Here is a 22,249-nt window from a genome sequence, read left to right on the forward strand (position 1 = left end):
AACCTTCCTATTTCTCTCTCCTTCACTTCAGCTCCAGAACAATTCCTCTTGCTCTCCCTCTCTCATTCCCCTCTCCCCAGCCCCAGGATCCAGGCTGTGTTGAGAAAGGGGTAGGGATCGTTCTCCCTGGCTTCCACCAGCACAGATGAGATCCTGGTGGCATAGTGAACCCAGAAGTGAAGCCGGGTCACGGAACTCCCGAAAGCCGCTGCCACTGCAGGAAAGAGTGGGCAGAGCGTGGGAGGCGGAGGAAGTGGGAGGGTGCACACTGGCAGGCAAGGCTCAGACCCAAGTGATGTGTTGCGTCCGTCGGTCTCAGATGGCTTTTCCTCACCTTGTTCTCGGCTCCTCCCACTTACCTTGTGAAAATGGCTACCGCCGCGTCTGCAACCCACCCTCTCCAGCGTACCCAAAACGGCTATGGCGTTGCCTCACGCCATGTTCCTCCCAAGGGCCTACTAGGGTGCGCGCGCGCGTGCTACCCACGTCTTTATTCCAGCTATGGCGCGAACCTCGGGGGCGTACCCCTCGAGTGACGTCACAACATCCAGGTATATAGCCTGCCCTTCCTTGCTAGCTAATCGAGTTAGCAAAGACTGGATTCGGACTGGATTTCGGATTGGACTCGTCCGGTCTACGCTGCTCTGCCGCTTCCGTGCTGCCGCTGGAAGCTCTCTCTCTGCCCTTTGGGGTAACTACTAACCTGGGTACCCGCTCCTCGGGGGCCCTTCCTCGTCTTTCAGGTGCCTTACTGGGATCAGGTACTCGCTCCTCAAGGGCCTGCTCTCCCTGTCTCGGTGCCTGGAACCATCTACTTCTGCCTGGTTGGAAACCTTCTACATTACAGCTACCATCTAGTCTAGTGAGTAACCTAATTCTCAGTCTATCTCACCTACAGCTTTGCCATGCTGGGAACCCTACACCGGAACCTCCCTATATCAACTTGGTGAGACAAGTCCCTCTGCCGAGGGTCCCTGGACTGCTACTTCAGAACCTGCTCACTACTGCTATCTCTGGTGGCTTACATCTACTGTAAAATAAAAGACAATTCAGTGTTTGGCGTCCTGAGTCTAGCCCAGTACTGTGGCTCCCCACGGGGCTCCTCCCCGTGGGCGTGGTCATCTGCCACAGTACCCAGGAATCAACACAAACACCTCAAAACCATAACATGATGCTAGCGCAGTCCAGTTCTGCTGCTGCCCTCAAAACTGTGGTGCTCTAGGTAGCATCAGCCTCATCCACCCAGCGCTTCCTCTAGCCCTGTGGTGTGTGTGTGTGAGTAAGCTAGGAAAGACTGCACTGCTGCCTGTGCTCTTTTTATTCTGTGTGTGTGTGTGTGGGGGGGGGGCTGTAGCTTGTGCTTTTGCCACCCATGTTGTACCTATTTTGTGATGTGGGTGTGAAAAGCTTGCACTGCTGCTGCCTGTGCTGTAACCTGTTCTGTCTTGGGATGGGGGGGGGGGGGGGAGTTTTTGAAGTTTTCCCTGCCATTAGCTATACTTTGCCAATTGTATAGCTTAATGGAAACGTATTTATTTAAATAAATAAATAAATAAATAAATAAATAAATGGACACTTTTCTTTCCAGTGCTGTAACTTTGACACCGGCAAATTAGCAAACAAAAATCGCAGAAGGAACTCGTGCCTCATCCCCAGAAATCTTATTAACCCTGTGACTGCAGGGCCATGTGGCTTCTTTCTGCAGCGCTATTTGGTGCCTTGCCTTGAAGACACTGGAAGGCTCCCCCTCGTGCTGGGCTGCCTCGCCCCCTCCCCACGCCCAGCCCAGCACAGCCTCCCCGGAGTCGATGGCCATATTTAGTCAGCCTGCGAGGTGGAGCACTACAGCTGGATTCCCCCCACCGCTGAGCAGGGCAGCTTCTTCCTCTCTGCTCTCTCCCTCACTCACACCAGTGCGAGTTCCCTGCCCGAGGAGGATTAACCAGCAGCAGGAAGAGCTTGGATCTTTTTTTTTTTTTTTCTTCTTCTTTCTTTCTTTCTTTTTCTCAGGAGCTAGAACAGTATCTTCTCCTACCTGTCCTTGTTGCTGTGGGTGATGGACAGGTGAGGGTAGGGGAGATCATGTCCTCGGGAGAAGGGCTGGCACCTCAGGATGACCCCTCAGCAGAGGGCTAGCCTGCAGAAGGCGCCGAGCGGAGATCTGAGAACTCGGATGCAGGACAAGGAAAAGGCAAGTACGCTAGCCCTGCTGCCAGGGGGAGGGGTACGGGGGTCCAGGCTCGGGCGTACTGTATGTGGTGCTGCTGCAACTCCTAGACTGTGGCACTAAAGCACGGGAAGAGGCACTCCAGCCCGCAGGACAATCCTGCGAGAGCCCCAGAGAAATCCGACCGTCTCACCAGTCCGCTTCCTGCCAAATTTCTAACAGCACATTTCCAATCTCTAATAGGGTCTGTGGTTTCCTCTTGTACTTGCCAAAATCTTTCTATGAGAACAAGCGTGGAAACTAGATTCTTGCTAAAAATAGTAAGCACAAGAACTGCATTCCCCCCTGCATAATGAGGACAGGGACTGAGCTCTGGCTGTATAATTATGAGAGGGACCAAGCTCCTGTTGTATAGTAAGGACAAGGACAGAATGCTGCAGTACAATAAAGGCAGGGACTGAGTGTTCACTGTGTCATGAGGATAGGAATCCAGCCCCTGCTGTATAATCAGGACAGGGCCAGAGTTCCCTGGGGCAGGGTCTCCAAGTGGGTTTGTTTTGCAATACACTGTACAATACAATGTGACAAGAATGAATCTCACTCATAAGCCAGAGTATGCTGGTTATGATGATCTAAGTCTGAGTACAGCAGCATGTTATCTCCGTGTTATATTCAGGGATCCATGTCACGCCATCTCTTCCTCAATTTTTACATTAACTTCTGTGGTCTGTCAATTGCTACAGAGGGTTCATGAACAGGGTCATCAGCTGTACCACCTCACCTGAAGGCTGCACTATCACTACCACCTTTCTGTCTTGGGCAACATGTGGGTGAATGTTTGTCTTTGCTTCCTTTCATACCTCAGAGGTAGCAGTTGCCTTGCTGATATTTGGTCCACATTGGTGGCTCCTGAGCCTGTCCTGGAGGACTCCCAGCCAGTCAGGTTTCAAAATATCCACAATGAATATGAATGAGATACGTTTGCATGCACTGCCTCCATAGCATGCAAATTTTACCTCATGCATGTTTACTGTGGATATCCTGAAAGATATCCACTGAAGATGCTAGTGATTAGAGCAGTGGACTACGAACCAGAGAAGTTAGGGTTCAAATCCCACTGCCTTTTCTTGTGACCTTGGGTAAGTCACTTTATCCTACATTGTCTCATCAGAAACTTACATTGTGAGCCCTCTGTGGATAGGGAAATACCTACAGTCATGTAATCTTCTTTGAAGTACCAAAAAGCAGAACATAAATCACTGCACAGGAACTGAGCACCCACTGTATAATAAGGAACAAGGTCACAGGAGCCGGCTGTCATGGTACATGTGGGCACCAACAACATAGGAAAATGTGGGAGGGAGTTTCTGGAAGCCAAATTTAGGCTCTTAGGTAGGAAGCTGAAATCCAGAACCTCCAGGGTAGCATTCTCTGAAATGCTCCCTGTTCCACGCGCAGGTCCCCAGAGGCAGGCAGAGCTCCAGAGTCTCAATGCGTGGATGAGACGATGGTGCAGGGAAGAGGGATTCCGTTTTGTAAGGAACTGGGGAACCTTTTGGGGAAGGGGAGAATCTTTTCCGAAGGGATGGGCTCCATCTTAACCAGGGTGAAACCAGGCTGCTGGCGCTTACCTTTAAAAAGGAGAAGAGGGGAAAGCCAACAGTCACTCAGAAACACATGGCTCAGAATGATGATAATGAAATAAATGACTGCTTCATGGAGCAGCTGGTACAAGAACCAACAAGAGGGGAAACTATTTTAGACCTAGTCCTTAGCAGAACACAGGAGTTGGCGTGAGAAGTAACAGCGTTTAAGTCACTTGGCAATAGTGATCACACCATGATTAAATCTGACGTAATTACTGGAGGGAGGAAACTAAAGAAATCTATTGTGATAACATTAAACTTTCAAAAAGGTGACTGATAAAATGAAGAAAATGGTTAGGAAAATACTGAAAAGAGCAGGTGCAAAGGTTGAGTTTACATTAGGTAAAGACCATATTTAAAAATACCATCATGGAAGCCCAGACCAGATGTATTTCACGCATTAGAAAAGGAGGAAAGAAGGCTAAACTACTGCATGGTTAAAACGTGAGGTGAGAGAGACTATAATAGCTGAAAGAACATCTTTCAAGACATGAAAAAGGGATCCAAATGAAGAAAATAGGAAACAGCATAAGCACTGGCATGTTAGAGGAAAAGAATTGATAAGGAAGGCAAGGAGAAAATTTGAAAAGAAGCTTGCCGTGGAAGTAAAAACGCATAATAAGAACTTTTTCAGGTACATTCAAATTTAAAAGTTTGTGAAGGAGTCAGTTGGACCATTAGATGATCAAGGGGTAAAGGGGGCACTTAGGGATGACAAACCTATAGCAGAGAGATGAAAAGAATTCTTTGCTTCAATCTTCAGTGAGGAAGATGTAAGAGAGATACCCATGCCAGAAGTGGTATTCAAAGGTGATGATTTAGAGGAACTGAAATAAATCTTAGTGAATCTGAAAGATGTAATGGGGCAAACTGACAAACTAAAGAATAGCAAATTACCTGAACCAGATGGTATACATTCCAGAGTGCTGAAAGAACTGAGAAATGAACTTGCAGACCTGCTATTGGTAATTTGAAATCTATCATTAAAATTGTAATGCCAGTTTTTAAAATGGGATCCGGGATATTGCAGACCAGTGAGTCTGACATCTGTGCCAGGCAAAATGGTAGAAACTATCATAAAGAACAAAATTACTGAACATATAGATAGGCATAGTTTAACGGAACAAAGCCAACATGGATTTAGTTAAGGGAAGTCTTGACTCACAAATCTACATCTTTTGAGGGTGTAAATAGACATGTGGATACAGGTGAGCCAGTTGATATAGTGTATCTGGATTTCCAGAATGCATTTGACAAAGTCCATCATGAGAGACTTCTTAGGAAATTAAAAAATCATGGGATAGCAGGCAATGTCCTCTTGTATATTGGGAACTGGTTAAAAAAAAAATAGAATACAGAGGAGGGCTAAATGGTAAATTTTCCCAGTAGAGAAAGGTGAATAGTGGAGTGCCCCAGGGAGAATGGCCATGCAAATGGCAAATGAAATTTAATGTGGACAGTGCAAAGTGGTGCACTTAGGGAAGAGTAATCCAAATTATAGCAACACAATGCAAGGTTCTAAATGAGGAATCACCATTCAGGAAAAGGTTGAAATCTTCTGCTGCAGCGGTCAAAAAAGCAAACAAAATGTAAAAATTTATTAGGAAAGGAATGGTGAATAAAACAGGGACTGTCATAATGCCTCTGTATCGCTCCATGGTGAGACCACATCTTGAATATTGTGTGCAGTTCTGGTCACCACATCTCAAGAAAGATATAGCTGAATTAGAAAAGGTACAGAGAAGGACGACCAAAATGAGGAATGGAATGATTCCCCAATGAGGAAAGGCTAAAGAGATTAGGGATGTTCATCTTGGATAAGAGACAGCTGAAGGGAGATATGATAAAGGTCTATAAAATCATGAGAGGACTAGAATGGGTAAATATGAATCTGTTATTTACTGTTTTAGATAATACAAGGACTAGGGGGCACTGCATGAAGTTAGCAAGTAGCAAATTTAACACAAATCAGAGAATTATTTTTCTTTCAATGCACAATTCCTCATAGGAATTGTGCATTGAGCATAGCTGGATTTAAAAAAGATTTGGGCAAGTTCCTGGAGAAGTCATCCATATACTGCCATTAATCAAGCTGAATAAGGGAATAGCCACTGTTTATTACTGGCATTAGTAGCATGGGATCTATTTAATGTTTGGGTACTTGCTAAGTATTTGTATTCTGGATTGGTCATTGTTTGAAACAATGCTGGATTTGAAGGATCTTTGATATAACCCAGTATGACAACTTCTTATGTTCTTAATCGGTTGTTTACTCTTTCAAAAAGTACGAAGACTAAGTGATACATTTAAGAAAACTGAAAATATTTCTTTACTCAATGTATAATTAAGCTCTAGAATTCATTGCCAGTGGACATGGTGAAAGCTGTTGGTGTAGCTGGGTTTAAAAAGGGTTTGGACAAGTTCCTGGAGAAAAGTCTATAAACCATTATTAAGGTGGAGTTGCAGAAATCTACTTCATATCCCTAGGATAAGCAGCTTGCCATCCATCTACTCCTTGGGATCCTGCCAGGTATTTGTGACCTGGCTTGGCCACTGTTGGAAACAGGATACTGGGCTTGATGGGCCTTTGGTCTGACCCTGTATGGGAAATTTTATGTTCTTATGGCCCTGCTGTATATTTATTTACATTTATTGTAAGAATTTATTACTCGCGCACTGTACTGTTCATGGTGGGTTATATGAAAACATCAACAATTATTAGATACACTATGTCATCAAATACAGATATCCCCACTGCTTAGCCCCAGATCTAATCACTGAACACTGATGGCAGAGCAGAGATCGCTCCATCCTGACAGAGTGTTGAACAGTAAACTCAAATGCTTGCTCAAATAGGTTTTCAGTTGTTTTTGATATAGCTTGTGACTCTCAATGGCTTGCAGTTGGTCAGGGAGCAAGTTCCAGAGTACAGGACCTGCAAATGAGAAGGCTTTCTCATCGGCCTCCATCAAATAGACTAATTTGGCTGGGGGAGGGGGACCTGCAGGAGCCCCTGATTTCTAGAGCATAAGGCACGTGAAGGCCAATAAATGTTCAATAAAGAGCTGATACATAGAGATACCTCATTGCTTAGGACCTTATGGACTGTGGTGGCAATCTTAAATTTTATCCGCCAAAGAACGGAGAGCTAATGCAATGCCTGTAAGACAGGAATAATGTGGCTGTGCACACATGCAACAGTAAGAAGGCAAGCAACTTCTATTTTGCAGAACTTGCAAGGCCCCAATTGTGCTTGCAGGAACCTTATTACTACTTAACATTTCTATAGCACTACACGACGTACGCAGTTCTGTACAAACATGCAAAAAGATGGTCCCTGCTCAATAGAGCTTACAATCTAACAAAACAAACATACGGGAGAAGAGACTTCGTTAAAAGAAAAGAAAGTTAGTCAAGACTAAAAGCAGCCAATCAGGCATAAGATTTAAAAGCAGTTTCAAAAAGGATGGTCCTTAGATGGGATTTAAACATGGCAAGAGGGGGAGCATGACGCAGCAGCTCAGGAAGATTATTCCAAGCACACGGCGCAGCCAGGTGGAGAGCACAGAGTCTGGAACTGATAGTAGAGGAGAAGGGCACGGATAGGAGTGAGTGGAGTGCATGAGGAGGGGGTGTAGAGAGAGAGAGAGATAGGAGAGGTAGTGAGGAGCTGCAGAGTGAAGGCATTTGTAGGTGAGAAAGAGGAGCTTGAACTGTATGTGGGAGCGGATAGGGAGCCAATGCAGTGACTTCAGAAGAGGGATGCATGTCAGCATAGTGACTTTGGTGAAAGATAAGTCATGCAGCTGAATTTAGGACAGATTGCAGTGGAGCGAGATGGCTTGCTGGGAGACCTGTGAGGAGCAGGTTGCAATAATCTAAGCGGGAGGACATGAGAGAGTGGATAAGGGTTCTGTTATGTGTTCAGAAAGGAAAGGACGGATTTCGCAATGTTACAGAGAAAGAAATGGCACGTTTTAGCAGTGTTTTGGATACGCGTAGAGAAGGCGAGAGAGGAGTCAAAGAGGACTGCAAGGTTAAGAGCTGATGGGACAGGAATGACGACGGCGTTATCCACAGAAACAGAGAAAGCAGGAAAAGGGGAGGTGGGCTTGGGGGGAAAGAGAAGGAGCTCCATCTTGGCCATGTTGAGTGAAAGTGGCGGTGGGATATCCAGGCAGCAATGTCAGACAGGCATTATAAATTATTATATAAATATAAATATATAAATTATATATAAACAGAATTGCAATAATCCAGTCCCTTTGGCATTTGACACTAGCGATTGCAACACTATCTGAAAGTCTGCATAATAAAGGAAAGGATGGACTTCCCACTCTTTAATAAGGACAGTGATCAAGCTCTTGCTGTTTCATACAGAAGGGACTGAGCTCCTGCTTTTTAGTAAGGACAAAGACCAAGCTCCAGCTGAATAATAAAAGCAGGAACAGAATTCCCACTGAATAATGAGGGCAGGGATCGAGCTCTTGCTATTTTCACTGTGTAATAAGGACAAGACCTTTGGGCCACAAACCTATACTGACCCACTCCTCCTGCTGTGTTCTCTGATAATTAAAATGCTACAGGAACTTCCACCCTTCCACAGAAGCCAATCATCCTACGATACGGAAACTGTCCCCCTCTTCTCTCTTTCACCATTCCACCTCGCAGTGACTTATGTGCCTCTCTGATGTATTTCCCCAATTGACTTTGCTGCTCCTATGGAGTACGTCTGTGATGACCGCTCTGCCTTTTATTTATGGAGGCACTAAGACTGTAAATGTTGACGTGCTGTAACTCGCTTTGAACTCTCTTAGTTGGAAAAGCGTAAAATAAATAAGTGACTACGATCGTGATGAGGAGGAGGACGTGCAGCATTTCAGTCTTCTTGCTGCTCCAGTCTAGACAGTTAGAATTTTTCTGTATGTCCCGACAGTACATGTCAAGCAGCCAATTAGATTAGACCTGTATTTGCGTGGGTAAAAACTATGGCCTGGCACTCAGGTCAGTAGTGGAGAGTATTGGCTCAAAGGAAGGGAACAGAGACCAAGAGAGGCAGCAGTATAGATTAGATTCACCTCTCTGCCAATTATCCTTTCTGAGGACGAATCAGTTGCATTTCGTTACTTTCTTCCGCTACCTGAAACGCACGTTGCGAGGGTTTGGGGTTTTTTTTTACTATGATGTGACTTGTGAGGCTTGCAGTTCACTTTCTGACACGCAGCTGGGGTTCTGTGACCTGTGCACAGTCCGTAAACTGCTTTGCCTGGCTGCGGCTCTACCTACAGCCCATCTGTGATCTGAAAAAAGCTTCCCAGGCGCTGCACATCCTGGGCAGGGTAGCAGCCGACAATCCCTAGCACGCCCAAATCCCAGCCAGGGCCTCCCCCAGAGACTGCCGGGGAGCTGAAAATAACAGCTAGCCCTTCTCATCCTGCAGAAGCCTTCTTTAGTGGGGGCACCGCTAACCACGAGGGCTGCCTATTATAGCGCCATTCGCACCGTGGCACTGCCCTAATCAAAGAGCTGCAGTCACTTGGATGTGGTGGATGTGCAAATCCCTCAGGATTCAGAGGGAACCCCAGCAGGTCCCAGCAAAGCTCCAACTCTCCCGGCTTTCCTTTGGGATACGAGTGCCTGAAGCAGTGGCATTATCCACTGTAACTGGAAAAACGAATCTGGGGTTAAAGTGTGCCACTGCCACCACAGAGGAGGCTACATCCAACCGGAGCAGCCCCCAAGAGCTGGAAGCGTGAGAATGAGTCTTACACGGATCTCCCACCTCTACAAGGCAACGGCAGGAGCAGAGAGAAAGTTTTCAAAGCAATTTCTGCGGCAGGGGGAGGTGAAGGCCTTTTTCCTGCATTTATCAGCTGTCTGAAAATGTGTGTCCCCCCCCCCCCATGAAGTTCAGAGGAGGAAAAAGGGTGCATGTAAATTGCATTTTCAAATCTTCGCCTGCACTTTTCCAGCAAAAATCTCACAGAAAAAGTCGCTGCATGTGACCACTTTGTACCCACAGCAACTTTCAAGTCAAAAAAACGCAGTCACTCTTTGAAAACTGATACAAATTAAAACCCGCAAAAAAAAGTCTGCGCAGTCCCTTGTCCCATTGCGTAGTTAGAACATTGCTTCCCCCCACCCCAGCACCAGAGCTCAGAAAAAAAAAATCAAATAAAAAGAATTACAGCAGCGGTTGCACACAGCTGGCCTGAGGGTGTATATTGCTAGCCATACCGTATCCCTTTCCTCTCGCGTTTCTGGGGCATCTCTCTAGCACTTTCTGACAGGGTGCGGAAGGGTTGGGGGCAGGGTCCTCTGAATCACAGCCTGCAGAAGAATCTGCAGGAAATATTGCATCTAGTGCTGCACCTAGTGCCTCCATGGGTATCATGAGCCTACAGAGAAGCATCAGCCGAGCTCACGTGGGGAGGGGGGTGGGATTACTCCAGTTCTAATACGTGCACATAGGTCTACGGTTCAAACGCTTAGTCAGGACTAATGCACATCAGGGAAGGAGTTAGGTGGAGTGGCTGAATGCGTTTGTGTGGCTCATTGGTCAGTCTAAGACAGCGCATGTCAGAGGTATCCTGGTGGGGGGCGTATGTTCTCAATCTATGCGCCTGCATGTGTGACCGCCGTGCCGGCATCATCATACAACGGGTAAAGTTACGTGCAGACATTTAGCTACATTATAACCCAATAACCAAACTCAATTTATGCGGCAGCGGCTGTTGAGCTGCGAAACTCGGCCTGAGTCGGGCTTTGTTTTTAAAAGAATACGTCTCTACTTTAATAAATAGTTGAAAAAGGACCAAGGCATCTATTCCCTTTGTTTTCCTGACAGCAGTGTAAATGGGGCTGGGAGAACAAGAACTTGTAACTGGGTATTTTCATCAATTTTCCATCCTTATTCAGTAAAAGTTAAATTGGAAACCAAAATCAGCTTCCAGTGTGCTGATTACTGCTTTATTCAGAAGACTTTAACGCCTAAAAATTGATTCAACAGCGCTCAGGGCCTTGAAGAAAATCTTTGTGAATAGAAAAGAGGTTCGAGAACACAGGGTCATGCTACGAGGCTCTGAGGAGGTAGACTCGGTAGAAACGTTAGGGAATCATTTTTCACAGAAAGAGTAGTGCATGAAACACCCTCTTGGAGGCAAGTGGTATCAGACCTCAGGAAGGCATGGGGTAAACGCGTGGAAAAAAAAAAAAAGTGAAAAGACAGCGTAAGCGCAACTTGCTGGGCACGTGTCGGGTCTTCCAGAATGACGAGCAGAGTAGGTAATATAAAACTTTAGAAGTCCTAGTGGAAATAGAGGCAGCCACACGGTCAGTTCTGTCTGGCAGACTGCAATGAATGGACAAATAAGCAGCTGGACGTGTGGAAATGCAGCTGCTCATGCAGCTGGGTCTGTCTGCCAGGCCACACCAGTTATTTAGGAGCCCATATGGTTAGGTAACAGCCACTCTAATATTTGTAGCTGTTTAGATTATTCCAGCAATTTATGGTAGGGCATGGTATGTGGAGACGCTGACAAGAATCTGAAATCTGTTTCTGAAGAGAAATGTTTATTGATTTATAAGCAGACTCTGTCGCTTGACCTGAAAAGGACTCGGCGAATACCCCTGACCTGATGCAGAATATCAGTTTCAAAACATGGACCGTGTGGGGGTTAGACTAACCATGATGCCGTCTTGCTGAATATCAAAAGATAAGTTGATTTTACTTGTATATAGTTAAAAATTAATTTAAAAAGCACAAATTGTGGAGCCAACGGACTTAAACCAATGATCAAGTACAAGGCAAGTAAAGGCCACCGACTTTTGGGCCTATTATGAAGGTCTGCTGTGCACAGGCTCTTCTATTGTATTTGCTTGTGGGCCCTGCTCTTCCATTAGATTTTACCCCTGCACTTTCTGACACTGCCATTTGCTAACGACATAAAATCTGACAACCTTCACATTAGGTTTCAAATTCTAGTTTTACTCAGCTTACTACTTGGAGAGTGTCATAAAATATCACGTAAGCCACGGAATGACATGATCCCACCCCACCCTGGCCTCCAATCCATTCCCATCCCGTAACTGAGCACTGGAGCCTCAGGGCAAGCTTGTGTCCCGTCGCCAGGCAGACGGGTCCCGTTTGAACCCCTGAGCTTTGCTTCATCCTCCTTGGGCGGGCTGGCCGGGCTGGCCGGGCCTGGGGACGCTGTGGCCACAGTATTCGCACAGCCCCTGGGAGGGGCGGAACTCTACAGTCGAGCCACTGCAATACCTTTACTGGCCAGGCTGGGCGTCTATCTGTAGCAGGCTCTGGGGCCCTTGGCTGAGGATTATCACAGCAATTACTACACTAGATAGGAGAAAAACAGGGGGGAAAAAATGTGAAAATAAAGGCTCTTGTATTCACAGTCCTTGTTGGGTCCTGGTTGCAACGGAAGGCTATAGAATGAAACTAAGGAATACAAGTTCCTCCATGGGATGGGAGAAAAGACTTGAGGCCTTGTTGTGGTATCGTGTGTGTGTGTGTGTGTGTTTGTTTTCTGTTCCCTGCCCAATTCAGCACCTCAGAGGTTAATGGTTTCACTGGAGTCGGGGCAGAGGCTTTGTCACATGAACAGGACATAGGACCTTGAGATTGGACAAAGTTTCCAAATTGCTGTCCATATATTTAGAAGCCTGTACAAGCTGGCAGGGAAGAGAAAGTTTGTTTCCAGATTCATCAGAGACAGACAGAGAGAGAAAGAGAGATGGAGAGGGGCAGTTACAATCAGCACCTGTCAGACTCACTTTCAAGAATTCAGAGCCCCATCGCTGAACCCTTCCAGCAAGAGATACTGTAACGGGGCCGCTCGGAATTTGTTTTTTTTTTAAATATAATTCATTCCCAGAATTGGGCCTTCTTTACTGCCACCCTCAAAACTATTTTCCATTTCTGACCATGTTCCCGGGGCCAGATCTGTCACTGATGGGCAGCAGCTTGTGACTGACGGTGAATCCCCGCGCAGCCTGCAGGGAAAGGAAACCAATCCTGCCACCCTCTTCACCCACCTGAGGGGCTGCTATCTCCCCGTGCCCCCAAGCAATCCCTTCTCGAAAGGGACGCACACCTCTACCTGCTCCCAACACAAACTTTATACATAGCACTTGGCTGATTTTTTTTTTTTTTTATTATTATTCAGATTACAAATGGTCCAGAACATGGCGACTAGAATTTTGTGAGGTTTAACAATGAGGATCATATTTGTTTATTTAAAAATATTTCTATTCCACCTATGGCAAAAGTGCTAGCTGGACGATAAAATAATAGCTCCAATAATTGAACCACTGGTTACTGGTAGAGGCGTTTTGTGAAGTTAAGAGTTTAACATTGCTATATACGATGGTTCAGGGGCTAGGACTCAGATAGCGTTTTCTGTACCTGAAAGAAACCTGAGGTTGTTGGTGCTACCCCAGCAGACGGATTGCTCAATTGCAATATGCCAGCTAGAAAGATGAGCTTTGTCTGTTTTGGCTCTCAAATTGTGCAATAGTTTGCCTGCTGCGACCGATTTACCTTGTTTTTCATGAAGCCTTCTGACCTACACCCTAACCCACACCTTCCCCAATATAGCCCCTCACTCCCCCCACCCCCCATTCCTCCACCCCCAAGAAAGCAAGCACAAGACACCTGATAATGCACTCATCCAGCTGAGGGAGTCACAAAACTCACTTTCTGACACTGCCATGCAATTATCTCCCTTTGGCTTTTTTGGGGGGGTTTGCTTAACATCCATGCACACTCAGTCAAGGGGCCGGGTGGGGGGGATAGGAGGGGGGGGAGAATTCTATAGCTCTCTCCCCGCTCTTCCTTTCATTAAAGTCACTCGCCCTACCCAGCTTGCATTTTACACCTAGGCAGGAACATGGAGTCTAGAGCAGAGATCCCACCGGTGGGGTCGGCAGGGGAATGAGCAGGGGCACAGCCCCTAGTAGATCAATAAATAAATTCCCCAGAGAGCTGATCAAACAGGACTGAAACAAATCCAGTTACTCTATTTGTCAGTTCTTCTGGCTAACGTTAGCACAATTCAGATTTATCCAGCTATTCATTTAATTGTTGGTATATGTAAGGAACAGAATTTAACTTCAGCAGAGTAAGTTCTTATAACAAATAAACCAGAGACGAGAATAATTAATTAAAGAATTGATGGATCCTAGATAAAGGAGAGGTTGGAAGAAAAATGTGCCTTTTGGTAGATGTCACTAGGTAAATTATGCACTAGAGCAAGAAGCCACACTTTGAAGCTCCAGGAGCAACTTCAGGAAATGTTTCTTCACTGAAAGGGTGGTATGTGCATGAAAGGGACTCCCATATCTCTCCTACCCCACTTTCACACACCCTCTGTAAGCCTTCTGACCCACACTCTTCCCCACTGAGTGCCCCGCCCACCATTCCTCCACCCCAACAAAACACCAATAATGTACACATCCAGGTCATGGCGTTAGAAAACATACTTTTTGATGCAATTACCACTTTCTCCTTTTTTGGGGGTGTTACCTTAACAGCCAAGGGTTAAAAAATGGAGGGGCAAAGTTGAGAATTCTCTAGCTCTTGCCCTGCCCTCCCTCTCATTAAAGTCATTTTCCCCACCCAGCCATTCCTTGCATTTTCCACCTAGGCACAAACCTGGGAATCTAGAGTGGAGAGTCCATTGGCGGAATGAAGCGAGCAGGCGCACAGCCCCTAGTTTATTTAATAATAATAATAAAAATGATCAAGATTGAGACCCCCTTCTTTCCAACTAGTCAGCTCAGACAGCTGAACAAAAAGAAACACTGTATAGAGACCCTTATGTTTCCACTACCCAGTTTGTCCCTAGCTTAAGCTTTAGTCTATGATTTTAGGAAAAGAAAGTAATTTGCAGACCATCCCTGCAGGCACCTCCTCAATGGCTTGTCTGGATTGGTCAGCAGTGCACTGTAAAAGCAGGATATGCACATTTTGCTTTCTGTATCGCTCAGGAATGACTAATAGGCCCATCAACTTTCTGTCCAAACCCGGGCTAACAGTGTGCTCCACCGTTTACTCTGTCAGATAATAGAAGGACCAGGAGGCACGCCATGAAGTTAGCAAGTAGCTCATTTAAAACAAATTGAAGAAAATTCTTTTTCACTCAGCGCATAGTTAAACTCTGGAATTCATTGCCAGAGGATGTGGTTTAAAAAGGTTTGGATAAGTTCCTAGAGGATAAATCCATAAACTGCTATGATGGTTGGGTGGGAGGTCTGGGTGAACTGGAGGGCGTTCAGGATGAAGAGCTAGGAGGGGTCTCGATGAACTGGAGAAAGACTGGGTGAATTGGTGGAGGTATTGGCCATTACACGCACACTTTTAAAAATATACCGACTTATGCATCAGGGTTTTACGCGAGTGAGTTATATATATTTTTTGTGTGCAAAATATACACACATACATTGATAAAATAGGTGGAAAACGTATGCACTTTCAATGCATTGGAGGTATTTGTGCATCACTATACATATGTGTGTATGTCAGAGGGGTAGACACATGCATATTCTATGATCTGCATGCACCTGATAAACGCTTTTAGATAAAAGACTATGGTAGTTCGTGCAGCCGCCATACACGCGCGTATATGCAGCCACGTGCAGCTGTTTGAAGGTTACCTTCTGTATGTTCGCATTTTTTAAGCGCACATGGGAGAGGCATTCTAGGAGGAGGAGTCTGGGACTTACATGCATACATTTTGGTTTTAAAAAGTATGCTCGTAAATTCTCTCAGCAAAACTATGTGCACCAAATAGCAGATGGAACTGGGTGCGCCTAGTTTTACCAGGATAATTATCAAAGTGGGCTTATGCACATAAGTCCGCTTTGAAAACTGATGAAACTTCTGCATATATTTGAGGGCCAACTTCTGCACGAGGTTACAAACTTACCCACTAATTGTATAGGCCTATTTGTTTAATAATGTTTACATCTTGGCCATCCACCAGTCTAGGCAGGTTACGAATCGTGTTCATAAAATTTTAACATAAACTAGTTAACACGACAAAGATGTGTCTTCACGTCATGAAGTGAGCGTGTTTTCCCCTCCCCACCTCCAGCCTCTATCACAAGTCTGAAAACGCACCAAAACAGCCTCTCTCTCCCTTCTGGAGCACGGTAATAGTTTAAGCTGCGCGTCTGCTGCTGTCAGCAGAGCTTCCAGGCAGTGGGATGGAAGGAGGTGGAGGAGGATGGTAGCACCTCGTGGCGCACGTCACTGCTGTACTGATGGAGCTGGCAGAAGTGATCGGCTTCCAGGACTGAGCGCTGATTTCCAGGCAGGTCTGCTCTTTAGCATATCAGAAGATCTGTAACACTAGACTGACCTTACTGAAGCACTAATGAAATCCAGACACCATAAATTGATATTAGTGAAGTGCTCCTTCTTGGTGCCAAGCTGCAAATTTGTGTATTTAAGTAACAGTAAGTGCAAGAGAGGAGATGATTCAGGGAGGTGTGCCAGCACCAGAAGTCCCAGTGTATTCTCCAGTTCCTCTTAATGGTTGCCCAGGGTGTGGCCAACCATCTATGGTAGGGAAAAGCAGGTTCCACCAGCCCCTCTCCCCCACCCCCTTATAGTTTGATTGCTTGCACAAAAATAATTGATGTTATTGAAGGCTGCTTTTTACGTCCATTGGAGTCCTTTGCAGTTAATTAAAAAAATCCATAGTGCAGCTTGGTGACTCAGTGGCAGCATTGTGCAGTGGCATGCGTAGGACCTGGGTTTCATTCCTGGGCTGACTGGTGCTGGTAGTACCGCAAACGCGGTGATCACAGCCCCTGGGCGGGTGGAGGGAGTGTCACCCATGGCTTCAACCGGTCTCAGTGGAGGCAAGATCTGAGTTTTGGTAGGAAGCATGGCCTGTGGCCCCTGGCTAACAGCCATCCCTGCAGTGGCTGGGAGAGAGGCAGGAGATTATAAAATAAGGAAGGAAACCTAGACAGTTGTGAATGAAGGCTGCTGGCACCATAGCCTAACAGAAGCTGGTCCAGACTGAGCTGGCAGCCTAATATGAGCAGAAGGAAACCGCCAGGCCCCAAAGAAACACCATCTTCCTGTTGGCAGATGTTTCACTACATCAGGAAGAAGCCACATCTATTTCTAGGAGCAGCTTCTCCAGTCACCAGCGGCTGAAGCATTTAAAAACTAAACCAGTGGCCGGCTGCGGGGCTTGGCACGAAAACGTGCAGACATTTAGATGTCACTGATGCAGCCTAGCTGAAGATGGGGCCATGCGCTGAGTGCAGCAAACTCTCTGGTGCTGGGGGAGATCCTGATTCTGGGTGTGCAAGGTGGAGGCCCTTGGGAAAACGGGCAGCTCTGAAGTGTGAAACATCTTCCTGCGGCCCTCTGCACAATAATCATAGTTTTAAAATAACCACAAAACAAAACAAAACACACAAAAAAAAAAAAACCTTGTATAAACCAGTCTAGATAAATATTTACCCCAAACTTCTTAACCTCAGTTTACTTCGAAGAAAGCAAGTGTCGATATATTTATTACTAGCATAGGGCTGTGCCTCTGTAGACAGGGCTACTTAGGAGACCACAGACTAAATGATTCTCCCCACCTCCCGCATGCCTGTTCTTGTAAGCTGGGTAATGCTACAGTGGCTGGTGCCTTATTGCTTGATGGAAAACATAGCTGAGCAGACAGATAAGGGACTGGCACTGAATTGTGAGCTGTACACTGCAATGGTTTTGGGCTCTTGCCGGCAGAGCAGCTAGATCTGTGATTTGAGACCTCTCCTGTCTACCACCCGTTTTGTCTCCTTCTGCTCAAGTGCCAGAGCTCCTACCACTGTTGAGTTATCAGGTCTACGCTCCCTGAGTTCACTGGGGTTAATCGGGACCCTAGGTTAGAGTTCCCCACCATTATGCTGTGGAACATATTCTCACTGAAATCAAACCCAGGGACTGATCATGAGCATAAAGTGATCCCAAAACCATTTGTGAGTGTCGTAAGAGCTCCGATAGACCAGCCTGGGGCACCAGTAGTTTACTAACTCGCTGCGCTCTCATCTTCCTTAGTCACCACCTGCCCAGGAGCTGCCTCATTGGAAGGCAGTGGCCCACCTGCCCATGATGTGACTCCCTAAAGTTCACTGGCATCACCCTCTTTAATAACTGAGGGGGTCAATGTTCAAAGTGATTTACATGAGTAGAAAGCATTTCCAGCTGTCTGGATAAACCGTCCTTCCTCAACACCGCAAAAAGCACGCGCAGCGTCCCACCATCCGTGCGTCCAAGCTAAGTTGCGTTACGAGGAGGCATTCCCGGAGGCAGGTTAAGATTAAGAGAGGGAAGTAACATGCAGAGTTTGCTTTGCTAAGGGTAAAGCAGGGCTTTTACCCACAGCAATGTGGGGATACAGCAGAAAGCTACCGGCTGCTATTGAGCAGATCTGCCTTATTCGGCTAACATAGCCTGATGAGTTTGAATATTGCTATTTATCGCTATGTTAACTGGATAAGTAGCTCCTCCTCGAAACGCCCATTTCCTGCCCGCCACTTAGCTGGCTAAGTACTTATCCAGATAAGTGGCGGCTGTTAAACACTGCCAGATATTCAGCCACCGCCACTTAGCCGGATAAGTCCTTACTTATCCGGCTAAGTGGCACTGAGTGTCAACCTGTGCTCCAACTACTCTGCCAGTCTGAGATGGTTTCTCGGCTTCTAACCCTTCAGCAAAGGAATGATTTTAATGTTGGGGGATGAGCAAGACAGACATAGAAACTGCGGTTATAAGGACCAGTGGGCCCAATTTCAGTCCTGGTGCATTGTCCTAGATCCCAGGTCATCTCCAGCTTTCCCCTCACTTCTTCACCACTAGGGATCCTTCGTGCCTGTCCTAGGCTTCACTGAATTATTTTACCATTCCTGTTTCCACCACCTCCATTGGAAGGCTGTTCTGTTCATTCATCCACCAGCTACATTCTATAGGGCTGTCTGAGATGCCATCCCAGTCCTACTAGTGGAGTCAAATCTTGATGTCTCTGGAGATATTGATAATGAACATAGCTTGGGAGCTGCAATTCTTGCACAAGTTCAGTGAAAGATTTAAAGGATCTACCATGCTGCATTTGCCCTTGATATTGAAAACCAAGATTTCGCCAGCAAATCTAGGAAGAGAAGTAGCTTGCATGGTGCTTGGGGCAATTGGAGTAAGCATGTAACTTGTTTTATGGAGAAATCGATTACCAGACATCCATACTTTGAGGGGTAAATTTTCAATAGGTCACTTAACTGGCAAAATATCTGTATAACCCCAACTCAGGTGACGCCATATAAGTGAAAGGCTTACACTCGCTTTGGGGGTTTTGTCTCAGTCCCAAAATATCCACTCTGCTTGAGTCTAATGTAGTTGATTCTGCACGGGATGGGGGGAGGGTTACCCTCCCAGGCCCTCGGGCATTCTGTGTATCTATCTCCAAGTGCACAAGAACCAGAAAGACACTTGAATGGTGTTCCAAGCACTTGTTTACCATTGGATAATCTGGCACATAATGCATGGTCTCCTTGGTAAATGCATAGTCCATAAATAAATACTTCACACGTCAATTGTACTGTCCCTCCTCTCTATTTCCGGGGTCCCAACTATTCGGGATCCCATGAGCCTTGAAGCTAGAGAATCCCTCCAGTTCAGAGTTCCCAGTTGTGCTGTCTCTCAGCTGTTTCCGTGTCTCTCTTTTCCCTCCCTGGTGTGCCGGATCATTGCCTCCATTACTGCCTCTTCTCAATAAACAGTTCTACTGTAGAGGCCCTGTTTCCCTTTCTCTAAGGACAATCCGCTGGGAAGACTTCAGGTCCCTTAACTTAAATGAGAAAGGAAAGGTAGAAAAGCTTCCTTTTAAATGAAGTTTCAAAATGAAGAATCTTCTCCTTCTTAAAAAAAAAACGAACTCGATTAGAAAGCCTCTCCCATGTCTAAAATCGCCTGTTTTCTCCTAAAAGAAAAAGAAGGAATCTTCTTTTCATGAAGCAGGTCAAAATCCCGTTTCCCCTCCCAAATGTTTTTTCATGCTGAGAAAATTCCATTTATTTTTTTTTTTTTTTGCCTGTTCTTTCCTGCAATGGGCCAAATGAAAAATAAACACGTCACACAAATAAAGCAGTAATTCACAGCTGTTCAAATGTTATTATTTCTGGAATTAAAACCTGGCAGCGCCATAGGTAGATTAACCAGATTAGGACAATTTTTAGTTCTGACTTGTTTTGCTTGGCCAGCCAGTCGTTTGGAAAAAGCCCGTCGCTTGCCTCACAGTAGAATATATTCCATTATTGCTATATGTTTGGAGACTGGGAAGGGACATAATCCACTGCGCTGATAATACACTGTGTACTTGTTACTTCTAAAAATGGCTGGAAAACAATCAGCTATTCTCATTTAGCAAAAATAGCACTAGCAAAGGGGACTGGATGGCCACTCATTTGCAAAGTTTCTAGGTCACTGGCGTTAATCCAGGAGCAGGTCAGTAGTGACTATATGAAGCCCATTTGGTCGCCTGTGCAAGATTGGTGGGTGGTGTCTGTCCAATCATAATGGAAAGCAGCCAACATGACTATAAACATCATCGCAATCTGACACTAATTGGATTTCAGATTTAATTGTTTTTCGTTCCAAACCTGGGCTCAAGTTAGGTTACAGTCAGGTATAGTAGGCAGTTCTCTACACCTGAGGGTTTATAATCTAAGAGGTCTATTTATTAAGATGTGTTTGGTGTTCATCACCCGATAAATAGCCTAACACAGTGATGAAGCGCAGTATTTAAAATATTGCAGGTTCTTCTGCTTCCGGGGCTATGAGTATGCTAATGAAATGAGTAGCATGCAAATGCATGCCAGTCAGTTCATCACTAGCCTAATACATGCAAATCAAATAATGTGGCTTGCCTTAAAAATCACAAGCCATGTTATTTGATTCTGAGTTATATACAACTTGAAAACATTAAATTTCACCTACTATTTGGATGCCCAATCTTCCAATCTTGCAAGGTCTTTCTGCAAATTTTCACAGTTCACTTGTGATTTAACAACTCTGAATAATTTTGTGTCATCTGCAAATTTGATTTTATAAATTGATTAAAAAGCACTGATCCCAATACAGATCTCTGAGGCACTCCACTGTTTACCTTTTTCCACTGAGAAAATTATCCATTTCATCTTACTCTCTGTTTCCTGTCCTTTCACCGGTTTGTAATCCATGAAAGGGCATCGCTTCCTATCCCATAAGAACATAAGAAATTGCCATGCTGGGTCAGACCAAAGGTCCATCAAGCCCAGCGTCGTGTTTCCAACAGAGGCCAAACCAGGCCACAAGAACCTGGCAAGTACCGAAACACCAAGAAAATCCCATGCTACTGATGCAGTTAATAGCAGTGGCTATCCCTAGGTAAACTTTATTAATAGCAGTTAATGGACTTCTCCTCCAATAACTTATCCAAACCTTTTTTGAACCCAGTTACACTAACTGCACTAACCAAATCCTCTGGCAACAAATTCCAGAGCTTAATTGTGCATTGAGTGAAAAAGAATTTTCTCCGATTAGTCTTAAATGTGCTACTTGCTAAATTCATGGAATGCCCCCTAGTCCTTCTATTATTTGAAAGTGTAAATAACCAATTCACATCTACTCGTTCAAGACCTCTCATGATCTTAAAGACCTCTATCATATCCCCCCTCAGCCATCTCTTCTCCAAGCTGAAAAGTCCTAACCTCTTCAGCCTTTCCTCATAGGGGAGCTGTTCCATCCCCTATATCATTTTGGTTGCCCTTTTCTGTACCTTCTCCATCGCAACTATATCTTTTTTGAGATGCGGCGACCAGAATTGTACACAATATTCAAGGTGCGGTCTCACCATGGAGCGATACAGAGGCATTATGACATTTTCCATTTTATTAACCATTCCCTTCCTAATAATTTCTAATATTGTTTGCTTTTTTGATGGCTGCAGCACACTGAGCTGACGATTTCAAAGTATTATCCACTATGACGCCTAGATCTTTTTCCTGGGTGGTAGCTCCTAATATGGAGCCTAACATCGAGTAACTACAGCAAGGGTTATTTTTCCCTATATGCAACACCTTGCACTTGTCCACATTAAATTTCATCTGCCATTTGGATGCCCAATCTTCCAGTCTTGCAAGGTCCTCCTGTAATATATCACAATCCACTTGTGATTTAACTACTCTGAATAATTTTGTATCGTCCGCAGATTTGATAACCTCACTCGTCGTATTCCTTTGCAGATCATTTATAAATATATTGAAAAGCACCGGTCCAAGTACAGATCCTTGAGGCACTCCACTGTTTACCCTTTTCCACTGAGAAGATTGACCATTTAATCCTACTCTCTGTTTCCTGTCTTTTAACCAGTTTATA

At 45.3% G+C, this 22,249-nt stretch overlaps 1 protein-coding gene across 1 annotated transcript in view; it reads left to right on the plus strand.

Moving 5' to 3' along the window:
- The first annotated feature begins 1,838 nt into the window (after positions 1-1,838).
- LOC115094469 (rho GTPase-activating protein 20-like) overlaps positions 1,839-22,249 on the plus strand; it is a 146,969-nt gene continuing 126,558 nt past the window's right edge. The window contains exon 1 of the mRNA XM_029607554.1: positions 1,839-2,191. Within this exon, the coding sequence (XP_029463414.1) occupies positions 2,114-2,191 (78 nt within the window). The 5' untranslated portion in view covers positions 1,839-2,113. The remainder of the gene's footprint in view (positions 2,192-22,249) is intronic.

The sequence above is a fragment of the Rhinatrema bivittatum genome, chromosome 6 (assembly GCF_901001135.1).
Source record: "Rhinatrema bivittatum chromosome 6, aRhiBiv1.1, whole genome shotgun sequence".
Classification (NCBI taxonomy): domain Eukaryota; kingdom Metazoa; phylum Chordata; class Amphibia; order Gymnophiona; family Rhinatrematidae; genus Rhinatrema; species Rhinatrema bivittatum.